The sequence below is a fragment of the Chinchilla lanigera genome, unplaced genomic scaffold, assembly GCF_000276665.1.
Source record: "Chinchilla lanigera isolate Chin_1 unplaced genomic scaffold, ChiLan1.0 scaffold00039, whole genome shotgun sequence".
Classification (NCBI taxonomy): Eukaryota; Metazoa; Chordata; class Mammalia; order Rodentia; family Chinchillidae; genus Chinchilla; species Chinchilla lanigera.
In genome coordinates, this window is record NW_004955440.1 from 7708580 (window position 1) to 7723301 (window position 14722).

Genomic DNA, 14722 nt, shown 5'->3' on the forward strand with positions numbered 1-14722 from the left:
TGGCATATATTTCTTCATTTGAAATGGAAATTTAGATGCCCATTTTAAATTAAGTATTTGGTAGGGGCTGGGGATTTAGCTCAGCGGCAAAGCGCCTGCCTGGCAAGTGCAAGGTCGTGAGTTCGGTTCCTGGTACCGGAGAAAAACCAAAAAAATAAAAAAATAAAAAAAATAAAGTATGGGTTCTCCTTTTCTCATAACTTTGTTTTTCTCTTTTCATCCTTTTGGAAGCCAGATAATAACAACGAGGATGTCAAAATTCAAACACTTTTCCTGGAAAAATTAAAAAACTGCCATGCATATCCAGGAAAAAGTACAAGCTAGGAAACAAATCTGAGAAGAGTTTAAATTCTCACTTTAGATTGATATTTGACAGAAATAGCATGCAATAAAAAACTAAGCAGATAAACAAAAAGCACCTAGTGGGGTAGGAAGAATGTCAATTCCAGGTATCACATTATTTGATTCAAAATTCCATATATCAACAAGCGCTTACAAAGTACACAAAGAAATACATGGTATGGCCCATTAAAAAGGATAAAGTAAAGGAACAGAAGCTTCCTCTGACAAAGACATTGAATGATAGATACATGAGACAAAGGTTTTCAATGAATTATCTTAAAGAAATGCAAAAAAAATGCAGAGAGACACTGACAAAGTCAAGAGAATGAACAAAATAAAAATAATAAAGAGATACACACCAAAAAGAAACAAGAAAGTCTGTAGTTGAAAAATATAATTGAAATGAACAATTTATCAGAGAGATTCTGATTTAATTTGTTTATTAGAATAGAAAGAAAAAATTTACAAACAAAATTAAATAAGGGCCATGTAAGATATAAGGAGTAGAAAGGAAATGACTGAAGAAAAGGAAACAGAATATGAAGAACCTATTAGACATCATCAAGAGAACACACACACATTTTCCATCAAATGATGGAGACGTTTGAAGAAAAAGAAATGGGTGAAGAAAAAAAATTGATGAAAAACATAAATATCCACAATCAAGATCAACAAACTTCAAGTACAAGGGATTCACAGACCTGTACTGAGACACACTGTAATTAGAAAGCCAAAAAAAATTTTTTTGAAAGCAGCAACACAGAAAAAGCAGCAACTCGTGCTCCGGGAGTGGTGGCACACACCTGTAACCTCAGCACTAAGGCACCTGAGGCAGGAGGATCTCCTCAAGCTTGAGGCCAGCCTGGGCTACATAGTGAGTTCAAGGCCAGCCTAAACTACAGAATGAGAAGCTGTTTTAAAAAACAAAACAACAACAACAAAAGAGAAGCAGCAAGTCACCATATAGAAAAGATCCTCAATAAGACTATCAGTATATTTCTCATTTAAAACCAGCAGGTCAGAAGGTAATGTGGGATTATATATGACAAAATGTTAGCAAAAAAGGTACTGTCAACCAAAGTTCTATAATGGATAAAATTTTCCTTCTAAAATTAGAGAAACTTAAGAATTTCCAAGAAATGCAGGAACAAAGGGAGATGGCTTCTATTAGAACTAACGGGGGAAAAATTATCAAGGCAGCCCTGTAGGTTGAAATGAAAGAGTACCAACACTGAATGCTGTACAAAGAAATAAAGATATCAAGATATCAGTAGAGGAAAATATGTAGGCAGTTATAAAATCTGGTATTATTTTTATAGTGGGTTATAACTGAATTTCATGTTTTCTACATGATTTAAAGGATTAATACATTTTGAATAAAAACAATTCTAAAAGCTAGTATTACAATAACTTTTGTTTATAACTTCACATTATATGTTGTATGCCCAGCAATTCAAAAGAAGTACACATAAAATATTCTTTTATGTTTTAGGCACACAATGTATTAAGAATAGAATTTTGTGACAGGAATAACTGAAAGAAGTAGGACAGATATATAAAGACATAGAGTATTTGAATGTTACAAAGTTTAAATACTGTAAACACAATTCATAGTTTTATAACAATAAGTAGTGGGGTAAGAGTATTTTATCCACGATGATCACAAAGAGAGTGGATATAGAATATAAGCAAAAGGAAAAGAGAAAGGAATTTCAACATTTCATCACAAAATTGTCAACTAAACACAAATGTAGTGATACAGAAAATTTTGAGTTAAAGAAGATATTATGCATATAGCAAACAAATGGCAACATGGCTGCAGTGATACATATTCATCCTTAATAATGAAGGAAATATGGGCATAAGTTACAATAGGAATGGACCTTCTATCATAATGCTAACTAAAATCAATCAGCCACAAAGAAGTGCTTATCATTCTGCTTATGAGGTATAGAACACTTAAAAACATCAATACAGAAAGTGAAATTGTAGTTTCCAAGGCCTGGAAATAAGACAGGGGAAGTTATTTTTTAATAAATAAAGTTTCAGTGTTGCACAATGTAAGATTTTTAGAGACAGGTGGGTAACAATGCTTGCACAACCATGTGAATGTACTTAATACTTCTGAAACACACACTTAAAATAGTTAAGACAATAGGTTTTGCGTTATATGTGTTTTAGCACAAAAAAAAAAAAAGGAAAAAATGAATGGAAATATCGTCAGAATTGTTTTGTGAAAGAAAGACAAATAAAACAGGTGACTGAGCCAGACTATACACAGCATTTTTTTTTCTTGTGGTATTTTGCTCTCTATTTGGCAAGGATTACATTCTGCTCTTAAAGAGCGAACGGTTGAGCTGAGATGAGATATGACATAGGTTAAAAGCCAAAAGATGTTGGGTTAAGTTCTATTTTCTACATGCTAAACATGTAACCTAAATTTTCAGCTATTAATGGACTTTCAAAAGCTGCACAGCTCTGAGTGTATTTAGCCTTCATTTTTTTGTTGTTGTTGTTTTGTTTTGTTTGTTTTTTGTTTGCTTTTCTTCCGGTATCAGGAATTGAACTCATGACCTTGCGCTTGCCAGGCAGGAGCTTTGCCGCTGAGCTAAATCCCCAGCCCCCTAGGCTTCATTTTTAAGATGGTGAGCGCCCTTTGTTTCATAGTACTGCCAGAACTTTTCTAATTTTCCAGAAAGTACTTAGCATGATCATACAAATGAAAAACCTCTGCTGAAAATACTTGTGGTTCAAAGGCCTCAGTCCTTGTAACTCTAAAACCAAACATTACTAGCACCTTCCAGAAAGCAGTGGAATATGTTTTGGCATCATTATTTACCCACAGGTGAAGGGTTTTATCTGGCGGAGCCCTTTTCCTCATGGACACAGTACAACTAAACCAAATGATCTTTAGTTTTTCATTTTCCGTTTTTCATTTTTCTTCCAGTACCAGGAATCGAACTAACGACCTTGCACTTGCCAGGCAGGCGCTTTGCCGTTGAGCTACATCCCCAGCCCCTAAACCAAATGATCTTTTCATTTTCTTCCAGTTTCCTGAATTTCCTCGTTCTATGAAGTGAAGCTTCTTGTGACAAACATGTTTCTCAGTAGCTGAATATACTGTATAGAAATGTGCACTTCCATTCCCAAGAAAAACTCCAAAATCCATTTCTTCAAGGGGATAAAAGAAGGTGATAAAAGGAAAACAGAATGAAAAACAAAAGAGAATGGCACATAGACTATTTAATGTAATAGCCTTGGTTCCTTCTAATGCCCACTGTGAAATTTCATTACAGTGACTTATAATAAATAAAATAAATAAAAATATTTCAATGAAACTTGAGTATGCAACTCAGTGCAAGCTATTAATTACTTGAGTATCATAAACACCAATTCCTATAAACTTTGTAAAAACATCATACTCCATGTTGACAAGAATAGATTTTGGATCAAGGAGAAAAGAATAATTAATTTTTATGTGGAACTTCAACAGTGTGGTCCTGGATAAGTGGCTTAAACTTTCTCTTAATGTTTATTGGGAAGATTAAACATGGCAATAGTTATAAAGTACCTCACAATTAGTGCATCACCAACATACAGTAACTCCCTGTCCTCCCCCATTTTATCACTAACGGAATTTCCTGATTGGCACCTAATGCAAAATGATAGATCCAAAAAGATTTAAAATTTATTGCCAGTTGAACAGAAAAAGAATTGAAATAAAAGGAAATAGCAACATGAGATAAGGGACATTTCTTTCTTTTTCATTTCATTGAATTCAGAGCTGGAACTGCCAATATTCATTTGATAAATAAAAATAATGTACTAAAAATGCACTTCACTCAATCAATGAACTTACTCTTGTGCATTGTATGAAAAGGCACTCATAGATTACTACCTAGGAAAGACAGAGCCAAAAAGGCATGGATTTTAAGACTGTAATCAAATTTGGTGGTAAAGGAATAAACTTTTATCTAACAATTACTCAGTGTGTGTCAAATAGTGTGTTTGGCTGTAAAACTGTAAAGATAAGGTGAGATTATCCTAATTCATTTATTCAGTCCGGAACAATAGCATGGTAAGGGAAATGAATGAGTGAACAAAGCAATGAATTCTCAAAAAATGGTGGAAGTGTCCAAAGTAGGCACAAAATACATAGTTGCAGTAGATGAGTAAGAACACATGCATTAATAATTTCATCTGCCTAATTATCCCATGAATTTGGGAATTGTTACATTACTCATAGTAAATCAAACATGAAAGTCATATAAATAGATCATATGTGTCCCAGCATTATTCACATTGTTCATTTAGAGAAACAGGCAGTAAATATTTCAGCCAAACAAAAGCCACTAAAGGTAGAATCAATAAACTAGGGTCAGGTGCCCCTTCAAAATATAGAATACAAGTATTGGAGGAATATTTTAATTACTTTTGAGAAAAATAACATTTAGGCAAAATCTAGCTTAAAGAAAAATACCTGTTCCTTTATCAAATCTGTATTAGATTGTTTGGTATATATTTTTATAATTTTTGAATGTAAATTTAATTAAAGGTAGAGCTAGCCAAATGTACTCAACAATTTATATACCTTTATATTAGAAATATTTATGTGACTTATGAATTCTGCTGATATTTCACAAAAAAACATGAGTGGAAATTTATATAATTTAAATAAGTTAAACTGACAGCAGTGAGATCAACCTAATTCCATATATTTGGTATTTTTTAAATGTGAAATTATATCCACAGTCTCCTTATTTTTAATACAGCCAAAGAGCTAATGACTTGTAAGAAAGAACTGAAGTTTGATTTTAACTTTACTCTTTAAATGCTTCCAGATAAAGCCGCCTGTCCCTAAAAACCTGCCAGAACTCGAGGGGTAAATTTGATACCTTACACCAAATCTGGTGAGAGTCTAGATTCACTTATTTTTTTCATTTAGAAAATTAATACACTCCCCAGCTGTAAAAAATCTACAAACCAAAGGATTCAGAAACAAAAACAAATCGCAAGTAAATTAATAAGAGATGGGCACTGGGATGAAGGAAGGAAATATTGTGCTGCAGATGGTTTTTCTTTCCATGCTTTGCATGTTTGTGGTCTCTTTTTCTTTGTCCTCTCCTCTTTCTGAGTGTGTATGTGTGTGTGTGTGTGTGTGTGTGTGTGTGTGTGAGAGAGAGAGAGAGAGAGAGAGAGAGAGAGAGAGAGAGACAGAGACAGAGACAGAGACAGAGACAGAGAGAGAGAAAGAGAGAGACAGTGACTCTATAAAAATATAGTGTTTTTTCTGAAGGCATTGAATCTGCTTTACAAGAAAGTTTAAAACTGAGCAAAAAAGAACAACATAACATTAAAAGGGAATGAGATGGGTATCTATCAATCTGTTAAGAGCCTTTTTAAAAAAGCTTTCTGAGACAAGGTTTCGCTGTGCAGTTCAGGCTGGCCTTGAGCTCACTTTGTAGCCCAGGCTGATCTCAAACTCTCAGTGATCCTCCTGCCTCAGCCTCCCAAGTGCTGGGATTACAGGTGCGTGTCACCACGCCTGGTGCTATTAAGGGCTATACACTTCTAGTTTCCTATGTATTAATCACATTGTTAATAAAAACCTTTTCATCATTTTGGAAATATTTCCTTCCTCAAAATGATGTCAGAGTGATATCAAACAATATGAACAGATGAAGAATTTTCTGAGATGGAGATCATACATGGAAAGTTCCACTTGCTAGTTTCTCTGGCTCCTTTCCTCTTAAAAATTAGTTCAAGAGTATTTTTACCCTTTGGAAACAGTATGAGTTGAGAGAAACCACACCATATGCTTTGCTCACCCAGGCAGTGCAAAGCAAAGTGCTGAACAATTACATGGTGGATGTGATTAATTTTGACAGGAAGTCTAAAACTCAAGCCAGAATCCCTTGTTCTTTCTTCCAAAGAAGATTTGGGGACCAAATTATATAACTAATTACATCAAATTTCTGCTTCACCTTGGCATTGGCCTCACCAATCCTGCATGCATACATGACTTTCCAAATCAGATTTACCAATTCTATGTGTCATCACTATTTTATAGCTCCTTTATCAGAATACATAGTCAAAATAGTGACGGGTAAACTTATTTAAATTCTCACTGAAATTCTCTAGATTACCCTAAATGTAAGTCATCTCAGAATATTAACTTTTCTCAATTCCTGTACATTGTATTTACCATGCAAAATGTTTGATTAGGGAACCTAGAACCATTTATTAAGTGATAAAGTAGTCTTTGTGGAAGAACTTGCCTTCACTCTTTGCTATAGATTATCTATATCACCTCCTTAGTGTTTTACCATAATGACATAAGTAATATATGACATCCAATTGATAACATATCCTTGACAGCAATTTATGACTAAAATTGAGGTGCTCTAAAGAAGACCATTACATAAATTGCCACTGCTTCTACATAATCCAACCTAAAAAACTAATCCATTCTACAGGTCCTACAAGGGGATCAGCCCACTCATGAGGCTTAAACAATCTTCTCAAAAATTCCTAATGTGAAATGGTTATTTTAACTTAAGGATAGGATCTTGCTTCTGAGATGAAAATAAATTAACTTTGGGGCCATTTGTCTTTCACTACAAAGCTTGGGGCATGGCCCGCAGGCCACAGCTGCCCACCCCATGAGGAGCCCCGAAGACACCCGTGAGGGGAGGAGATACAATTTTAACTGTGATGTAGTAATGAATGTCAATCACTCTCCAGAAAGATATTTCAAATATTTTTAAAAGGAAGAATTCTTTGTGTACAGTTTGGTTTTCCATTCCAGATTAGTCACAAACAAAAAGCTCTAGTCATGGAACAGCTAAATTGAGAGAGAAAGGACATAAGATTGAAGTAAAGATAAAAAGAAGAGAGGTAAAAAGGCCAGGAAGAAAAAGAGAGAGGATGTTAATGTAATGCATAATGAAATCGATACATAATACTAAAAGTTGCCCTATCTATAATTCATAGTTCTTTAAATTTTGAAGCAAAATTGAACCAAATTATGTCCATGTTAAATCTTATATTATCATAAAGTTCTCTTGATCATTTTCTGTTTTCATAATAATTCTTACTATTTTCACTTCCCAGAAAAGGCATGAATCCTATGAAGACCATTAAACATGAGGCCTTATGTTTTATTCCTTCCTACCTGAGGGTCATTTTTTAACCATGCATATTTGGATCATTGGTATTATTGTTGTAACGCAGGACACAAGTAGAACAAAAATCAAACAAGACGTGTTCTAATGAACCACTTAGAAAGTTGACACAAACACCAGATTTATTACTTTAACATTCAAGGGTATGTATTTAATATCTTATGGGGGAGAGAGACAGAAATAGACAGTGACACAGAGATATAGAGAGAAGAGATAAAAGGAACTCATGTAGGAGAAATTGCCCACTTTATAGGTCGTCAAACAGTTGTAGACAACAGATGCATCTCTTTGGGAAACAGAAAATTCAGCTTTCCTTTTTATGATCATAGAATGTAGAAGTTACACATGCTACCACATTAAAAAAACTTAATTTTAGTACAGTAGCTATTTAAACAGGGAGCATTTTTCCCTTTAATCTATCCCTTAGTAGTCAACAAATATTTGTGGAAAAATGTAAAAAAACAAATCTTTCAATTTCTTAGCACAAGAAAGTTCTATTTAATGACATTGATTATAAGACTGATTAACAAGATAAATTTTGCTATAAATATTTCCAAAGTGACTTGTGATATATCATTCCCTATGGTGATTAAACTTTGCAAAGCAATATGTATCAGTGTTCGTGTCTGCTTCCTCACTGGTCTACCAAGAACAGTAGCCATGATCCATTTTCTCTGGTCCAGAAAGTGACTCAGGGGAAGTAGATCTATGTTCATAAAGGGATTGTTTTAATTTTTAAGGAGAAAAAATAGAAGTGGAAATAAAAGGAAAATTATCCATGCCTTATTTTTTTTTCCTTTCCTTTTTTGGATGGCCTTGGGGTTTGTGAAAGGTTAAAAGAGTGGTCTGTAACATCACATAAAATATCTAAGGGAGTATTGAGATGAGAAATCTGAGAAAAGAAAGTATACAGCACATTATTTCATATCATTCTGCATGTGCATTTTGAATTTGATGAACAATGAAGTTTTTATAGAATGATTCACTTTGAAGTGCTCTACACATCTCAATTTAGAATGCGGTTTCACACATTTGCAAAATGGCTGACCTTCTTTGGTGCAGTTGGCTTGGGTTTCGTCGCTGAAGTCTCCGCAGTCATTGTCACCATCACAGGTCCAATGGCCAGGGATACATCTGCCGCTGGCACATCGGAACTGATCGTCAAAGCAAGAGTGAACACAGGCCAGCTCATCACTTCCGTCCCCACAGTCATCATCTGGAAAGAACCAGCAACATCAGGCAGTAAAAACTGATGCAAGAAGGCGGACTTCTTTTTCTATAAAATATCTAGCTTTTTTCCCCCTGTAACAGTTTGCTTTTGGCTTGAAAAAAAGAGGCAATGAATCAGTGTTTAATATTTCCCGTGCATAGTGAAAAAATTATTTTCAACTTTATACAGTTGGTTGTTTTTCTTCTGGTTCAATATCAACTTCCAAATGAAGGCAAAGTACAAAGAGAATAATGAAGGATGAATAAAAGAAAATAAAAGGGTTAGATCTCCTGCAAAGGGCAAGGCTTTAGGGAGGCCAAGGGTGAGGGCAGACTGGGAGTGGAAGGAGAACTAAGAAGAATTAAGATGTACCGGCTGCAGGTAATGGATGCCCATAAAGAATGTAAACGTTATATATCATAAACACAAGTTAGGGACAATAATAACAAGAAGAATGTAAATGGAAAAAAGGAAGAGACAAGGGAGGGAGGAGGATGGAAAGTGGGAGAGGATTAAAAAAGGAAATAAGCTGTGTGATGTACATGTACCTACTCCCCCAGATGTGTGTAATCTTCATTATTTTACGAATAAAACTAAAATTTAAAAAAGAAAAGCAAATTAAGAGGGACAAATCACAGGCGTTTGATTTTAAGGCTTCACTGCTGTTTCACTAAGAAATAACTAATGAATGAAAACATCTATGCAGCGTGAAAGGAAAGGACAACAGTCATTTACAAATTTCATCACATGACACAAACCACGATATTATCATTGTGGACAAGTATTATCCAAACCTACAATCCCTATGCTCCAGAATTTATAGTTAGATCTTCCATTCAGTCCCTTCTTTCTCATTCTCCAGTGTGAAGACATATCCTGCACTCTTTCAATAATAAGTACCTATCGCAGTTTTCTTTCTACTTGGAAATTGTTGTATGCTATCACTGGAAGTAATTTATACTTTTTATTAAAAACAATTGCAGGAGAGAGGAGAGAGGAATATGTAAAGAAAATAGATTAAAGTAAATAGCTGAAAATGCATTGACTCATATATAATTCATTTACCTGTATTTGGAATAATTTAGCATAATGATACAACTGAGTATAAGAATAAACATCGCTTGCACATAAAATGCAAGGTGTCACAGTTGAAACCATCTGGATGACCCCATAATACTTTCTAATCTACTCCATCCTGAAGTCACACAAATGTTTTGGTGCATCTGAATTATCCAGGTCACTTTCTCATTGCCTCTTTACATTTGTAGACTTACATTTGTGTCCAAATACTATTTGAAAACAAATTTCTTTCATAGCCCCATGGAGTAAATACTGAATTCCATTATCCTCAACAATAATCCCCAGCGATGCGCCAGGTGTCCCCTCACGACTTGTCTTAGCCATTTTTCTTAGCTGGGCAAGCTTCTCTTACAAGCTATCTTGGAGGAAGCCGGGCAGCCCCGGCAGCCAGGCCCCCAGTCAAGTCCGTGCAGTGCGCACGTTTGGTACTTGCCAGAATCGCAGTGCCATTTGCTGCTGATGCATCTTCCATTTTTGCATATAAATTGAGTCAGCGGCTCACAAGTGGGGAATTCTGTGAACGATAAAATAACATTCAATAGCAAACATGTTATTAATTATGCTTGACTTAATTTGCATCTCATTTACTAACGTGATCAGAGTTCCTCTCCTGTTCTGTACACACACACCGAGGAAAAGGTACATAAAAGAATGTAGTAACGGTAAATTATTGAGGAAAAAGGATACTCATATTTTTAATATTTTTTACAGGAGTGCTCCCCAGTGACTGGAGGCCTAGGAGAATCCCTTAATGAAGAATTATTTAGATTCATTATGCTGTGGGAAAAAAAAATGAAAATCAACTTTATGCACAGTGGGACTCAGCTTCTACAGGCAGTGATAGTGCGTGATGTTTACACTCTGGTGCCGCAATGGATTGTGTTTATGCCTCAACAAAAAGTCCTCGCTTAACACACAGAAAATAAGACAGTTGGATCTAACGCTGGGCTCTGAGATGTCAGGATCATAAGGTGAAAGCAAAAATAAATCAACTCAAAACTAGTTTAGTTGGTATTGAACAGTTTAAAAAACTTTGCAAATGTGAATTCTAAGTCTAAAGCACAAAACATGACAAATAGCAAAGAATTAGATTTAAAGAAGAAATTTTACACAATTAAATACAAAAACACCTTTTCAAGCCTTTTGATAAATATAATGACAAAAGGCATAGAATTCTATAGTAATTCTTTACCACAAAATCTTTTGGTAAATCCAGAAGACAACATTGTCATAAGAGTTAATAATCAACATTATTTTTAGAAATGTAGGGATTTAGCTCAGTGCCACAACGCCTGCCTGGCCAGCTTGAGGTCATGAGTTTGATTCCCAATACCAGAAAAAAACTAAAAAAAAAAGAAAAAAATATAATACCACACAAATACATAATTGCTGAACAGATCATCCAAAAGTTTTGAATAACTTAATAGTATTTACTAGTAAAATATTTTATTTATCTTATTTCATATAGAGTGAAATTAATTCACCTAAAGTTTTAAGAATTTCTCAGTACCAGACATTGTAGCTACCAGGCTGATATGCCTGGAGTCATAAATCTTCACACACTAGAGTTCATTTCACAGACATTAAAGAAAAAAAAAAAAAACTCCATCAGTTCATTGACATAATGACAAAAGAAATATGTAAGAAATACTGTTTCTCTGACAACTGAAGCCAAAGACATTTTATAGCAAATATTTGTCTTTTTTCTCTTTAGATAACTCCCCTAGAATTATAAAATATGTTTGATAGAATGGAACATATTTTCAAATTACATTTTATAGATTGTCTTGAGGTTATTTAAGACAGCTCAGGGCTAACCCAGCTGGAATTCAGTGCCCAAACTGTATAAACAAATGTATTTATCCCTTATAAATCTATACATATACACTTTTGCATAGTTATTACCTATGTATATATTCATCTATAGTTTTAATTTTTGAACTTTGTACACTAATGTAGTTGAGGAAACCATATAAAAATATATTTTGCAGTTTAAAGAATTAAGCCTACACTATTGTTCAAGTCCAACCATTTTATTCCTAAGACAGCTGACATTCAGAAATGTTTAACTTGCCTAATGTATTGCTGTCAGATTGAGCACAAACAAATCTTAGAATTCAGTTTTCAGATTCACCATTTATTTTTCTTTCTACCACACTCTATTCCTAATTCCTCCTCTTATTTTCACTTATAACCCACAAATGTATCCAAAATATTTAAGCATACTCATATTTTATTATATATTGAATACAAACACTAAAAGTGTTCAAACATATTTACCATTCAGAGTAATACTCCTCTAATTTTATCAGAAATTGGACTCAAAATATTTCCATTACTGGAATGGAAATTCCATTTGGATCACAAGATTTTGTCCAGAACTAGTCACTAATTTAACAATTTTGGATGTTACTATCATTTACAATGTTTTAGGGTTTTTGGTTTTTTTGTCTTTTTGACACAGGATTTTGCTATGCAGTTTGGATTGAACTTGAACTCACTTTGTAGCCCAGGCTGGCCTCAGACTCACAGCAATCCTCCTGCCTCACCCTCACAAGTGCTGGAATTATAGGCATGTGCCACCAAACCTGGCTAAATATTGTTTTTAAATTATTTAACAGAATCAACTTTTCATTTATTTTCTTTTTTTCAGTGTTATTTTAAAGAGGGGAAAAAAACACACAAAGAAACAAAAAAAATACAAAGTCAAAAACAAAACAACAAAAAAATTATAAAAATAATCCAGAATTTCAAAACAAGGTGACAGGAAATTAACAATAGTTGTTATTTTACATGTTATTATCTTCAAAGTAGTTGCTCAGATTACCAGACATAGGCATGCAAGATCGATAAAACAATTAGGCATTAATTGTTCCTTCCAACAAACCAGTAGAAATCAGTAGTACAATTATCCCAGCTATCTACTGTGTATATGTGTGTATTTGTGTGTGTGTATATATATCTTGTGTGTATATATCTTGTGTACGTATGTGTGTATGTGGGTGTGTGTATATAAATATACATTTCTCTTTTTCTTTTTCATTTACTTTCATAGGGAAGATTGCACCAAGATTAACCTAAATATTTTTGTCATACAGAGCTATATCTGATCAACTGTTTTTGAGAATTTGGAGACTTTGCATATTATTTCCTGCAGCGGTTCTGTTCAAAATTAGGCTACAAAGCACCTTTTTAGTACTTCAGTTAATAGAGCCTTCTACAAATATTGGGTTTTTACTTTAAAATTATTACTTTTATTGTTGTTGTTTTTGTGATGGTGGTGGTGATGATGGTAGTGGCTTTCTTATTATTTTGGTACTGAGGATTAGTGCAAAAGCTTTACATCCAACTACATCTCCAGTCCCTTGTATTTTTTATTTTTCAGTTTTAGATAGTCTTACTAATTTGCCAGGTTGCCCAGGCTGGACTCTAACTTGTAATCTTCCTGCCTTAGCCTCTCAGGGTGCTAGGATAGCAGCAGTACACCACCACAATGGCTAAGCCAGGGTTTTTTTCAATCTCAAAAAATTATTGTAATCTTAGTTTTGTGATACATTTTTGCAGCATGTAATGATTACACTCATTGTGTGGAATTGGTGCTCGTACACATCTTAACTCCTTAACAACCCCTTCCCTTCCCTCCATGTCCATCTCTTGATGCCTTCTCATATGCAAATGAATCATTTCCTTTTCCTATTTTTTATTTTTTATTTTCTTTTTTAAAAATTTATTTTAAAAATGAAAGAAGGGAAACATATTAGCAAACAGACATCCATTCACAAAATAGCACAACAAAACTACAGACAATACAGAGTTACAGACAAAGTGTTAGGAAATTGACAATGGTTGTTGTATTACGCATTGATATCTTCAAAGTGGTTTCTCAGGAAAACAAATAGAGACGTGCAAGATTGATCAAATTAGTAATCATTAAATTTCATCTCACCCCAGTAAGAATGGCTATCATTAAGAAGTCAATCAATAACAAATGCTGGCGAGGCTGTGGAGAAATAGGAACTCTTCTCCACCGTTGGTGGGAGTGTAGACCGGTGCAGGCACTGTGGAAATCAGTTTGCAGACTCCTCAGCAAACTAGGTCTAGAGGTCCCATTCAACCCAGCCATTCCCCTTCTGGGTATTTTCCCACAAGATCTGAAAACATCATATCACAGAAATATATGTGCACCCATGTTCATAGCAGTGCAATTTGTAATTGCTAAATTGTGGAAGCAACCCAAATTATCCTTTATTTTCCCCTTTATTTATACTCTGTGTTTCTCATTGAAGAGAAACCATGCAACATTTAAATTTGTGAGTCTGATTGATTTCACTTACCCTTATGAGCTGAAAGTGCATCCATTTTCCTCTAAACGAATCAAATTTATCCTGCTTTATGTTAGAGTAGTACTCCACTGTGTGGTAGAATTATCACTTTTTTATCCATTCATCCAGTGATGGACATATAGGCTTCTTCCAATATTTAACTAGTATAAACTGCTGCTACAGAAATGGGTTTGCATACATCCGTGTAGTATTATGTCTTTAACTCTTTTAAGAGGACATCTAGGAGAATAGCTGAGTCAAGTGAGCTTGCCATTTTCAGATTTGTGAGTAATCTCCATACAGATTTCCATAGAGGTTATACTAGCTTACATCACCACCACCAGTGCCAAGGATTCCTTTCTTCGTGTAGCTCACCAGCGTTTGTTATTGTTTGATTTTTGTTGATACTAAAGTTTCATGGTTATACTAATGATATGATGGTTTGGGAACAGGAGAATACAGAAAACTTTTCTGCAACCTTAAACTGCATGATATGAGAAGGAGCAGAGAGAGAAATGGGGCAAAGGGTCTATCTTAGTTACTTTTTTCTTGTTGCTGAGACAAAAAACCTGACACCCAGAATT

At 34.4% G+C, this 14722-nt stretch overlaps 1 protein-coding gene across 1 annotated transcript in view; it reads right to left on the reverse strand.

The window, feature by feature from the left end:
- Positions 1–14722, reverse strand: part of Lrp1b (low density lipoprotein receptor-related protein 1B) — a 1427040-nt gene that overhangs the window by 660053 nt on the left and 752265 nt on the right. Inside the window, exons 19-20 of the mRNA XM_013517439.1 lie at positions 10250–10330; positions 8575–8742 (exon numbers count right to left, since the gene is read on the reverse strand). Coding sequence (XP_013372893.1) covers positions 8575–8742; positions 10250–10330 — 249 coding nt within the window. The remainder of the gene's footprint in view (positions 1–8574; positions 8743–10249; positions 10331–14722) is intronic.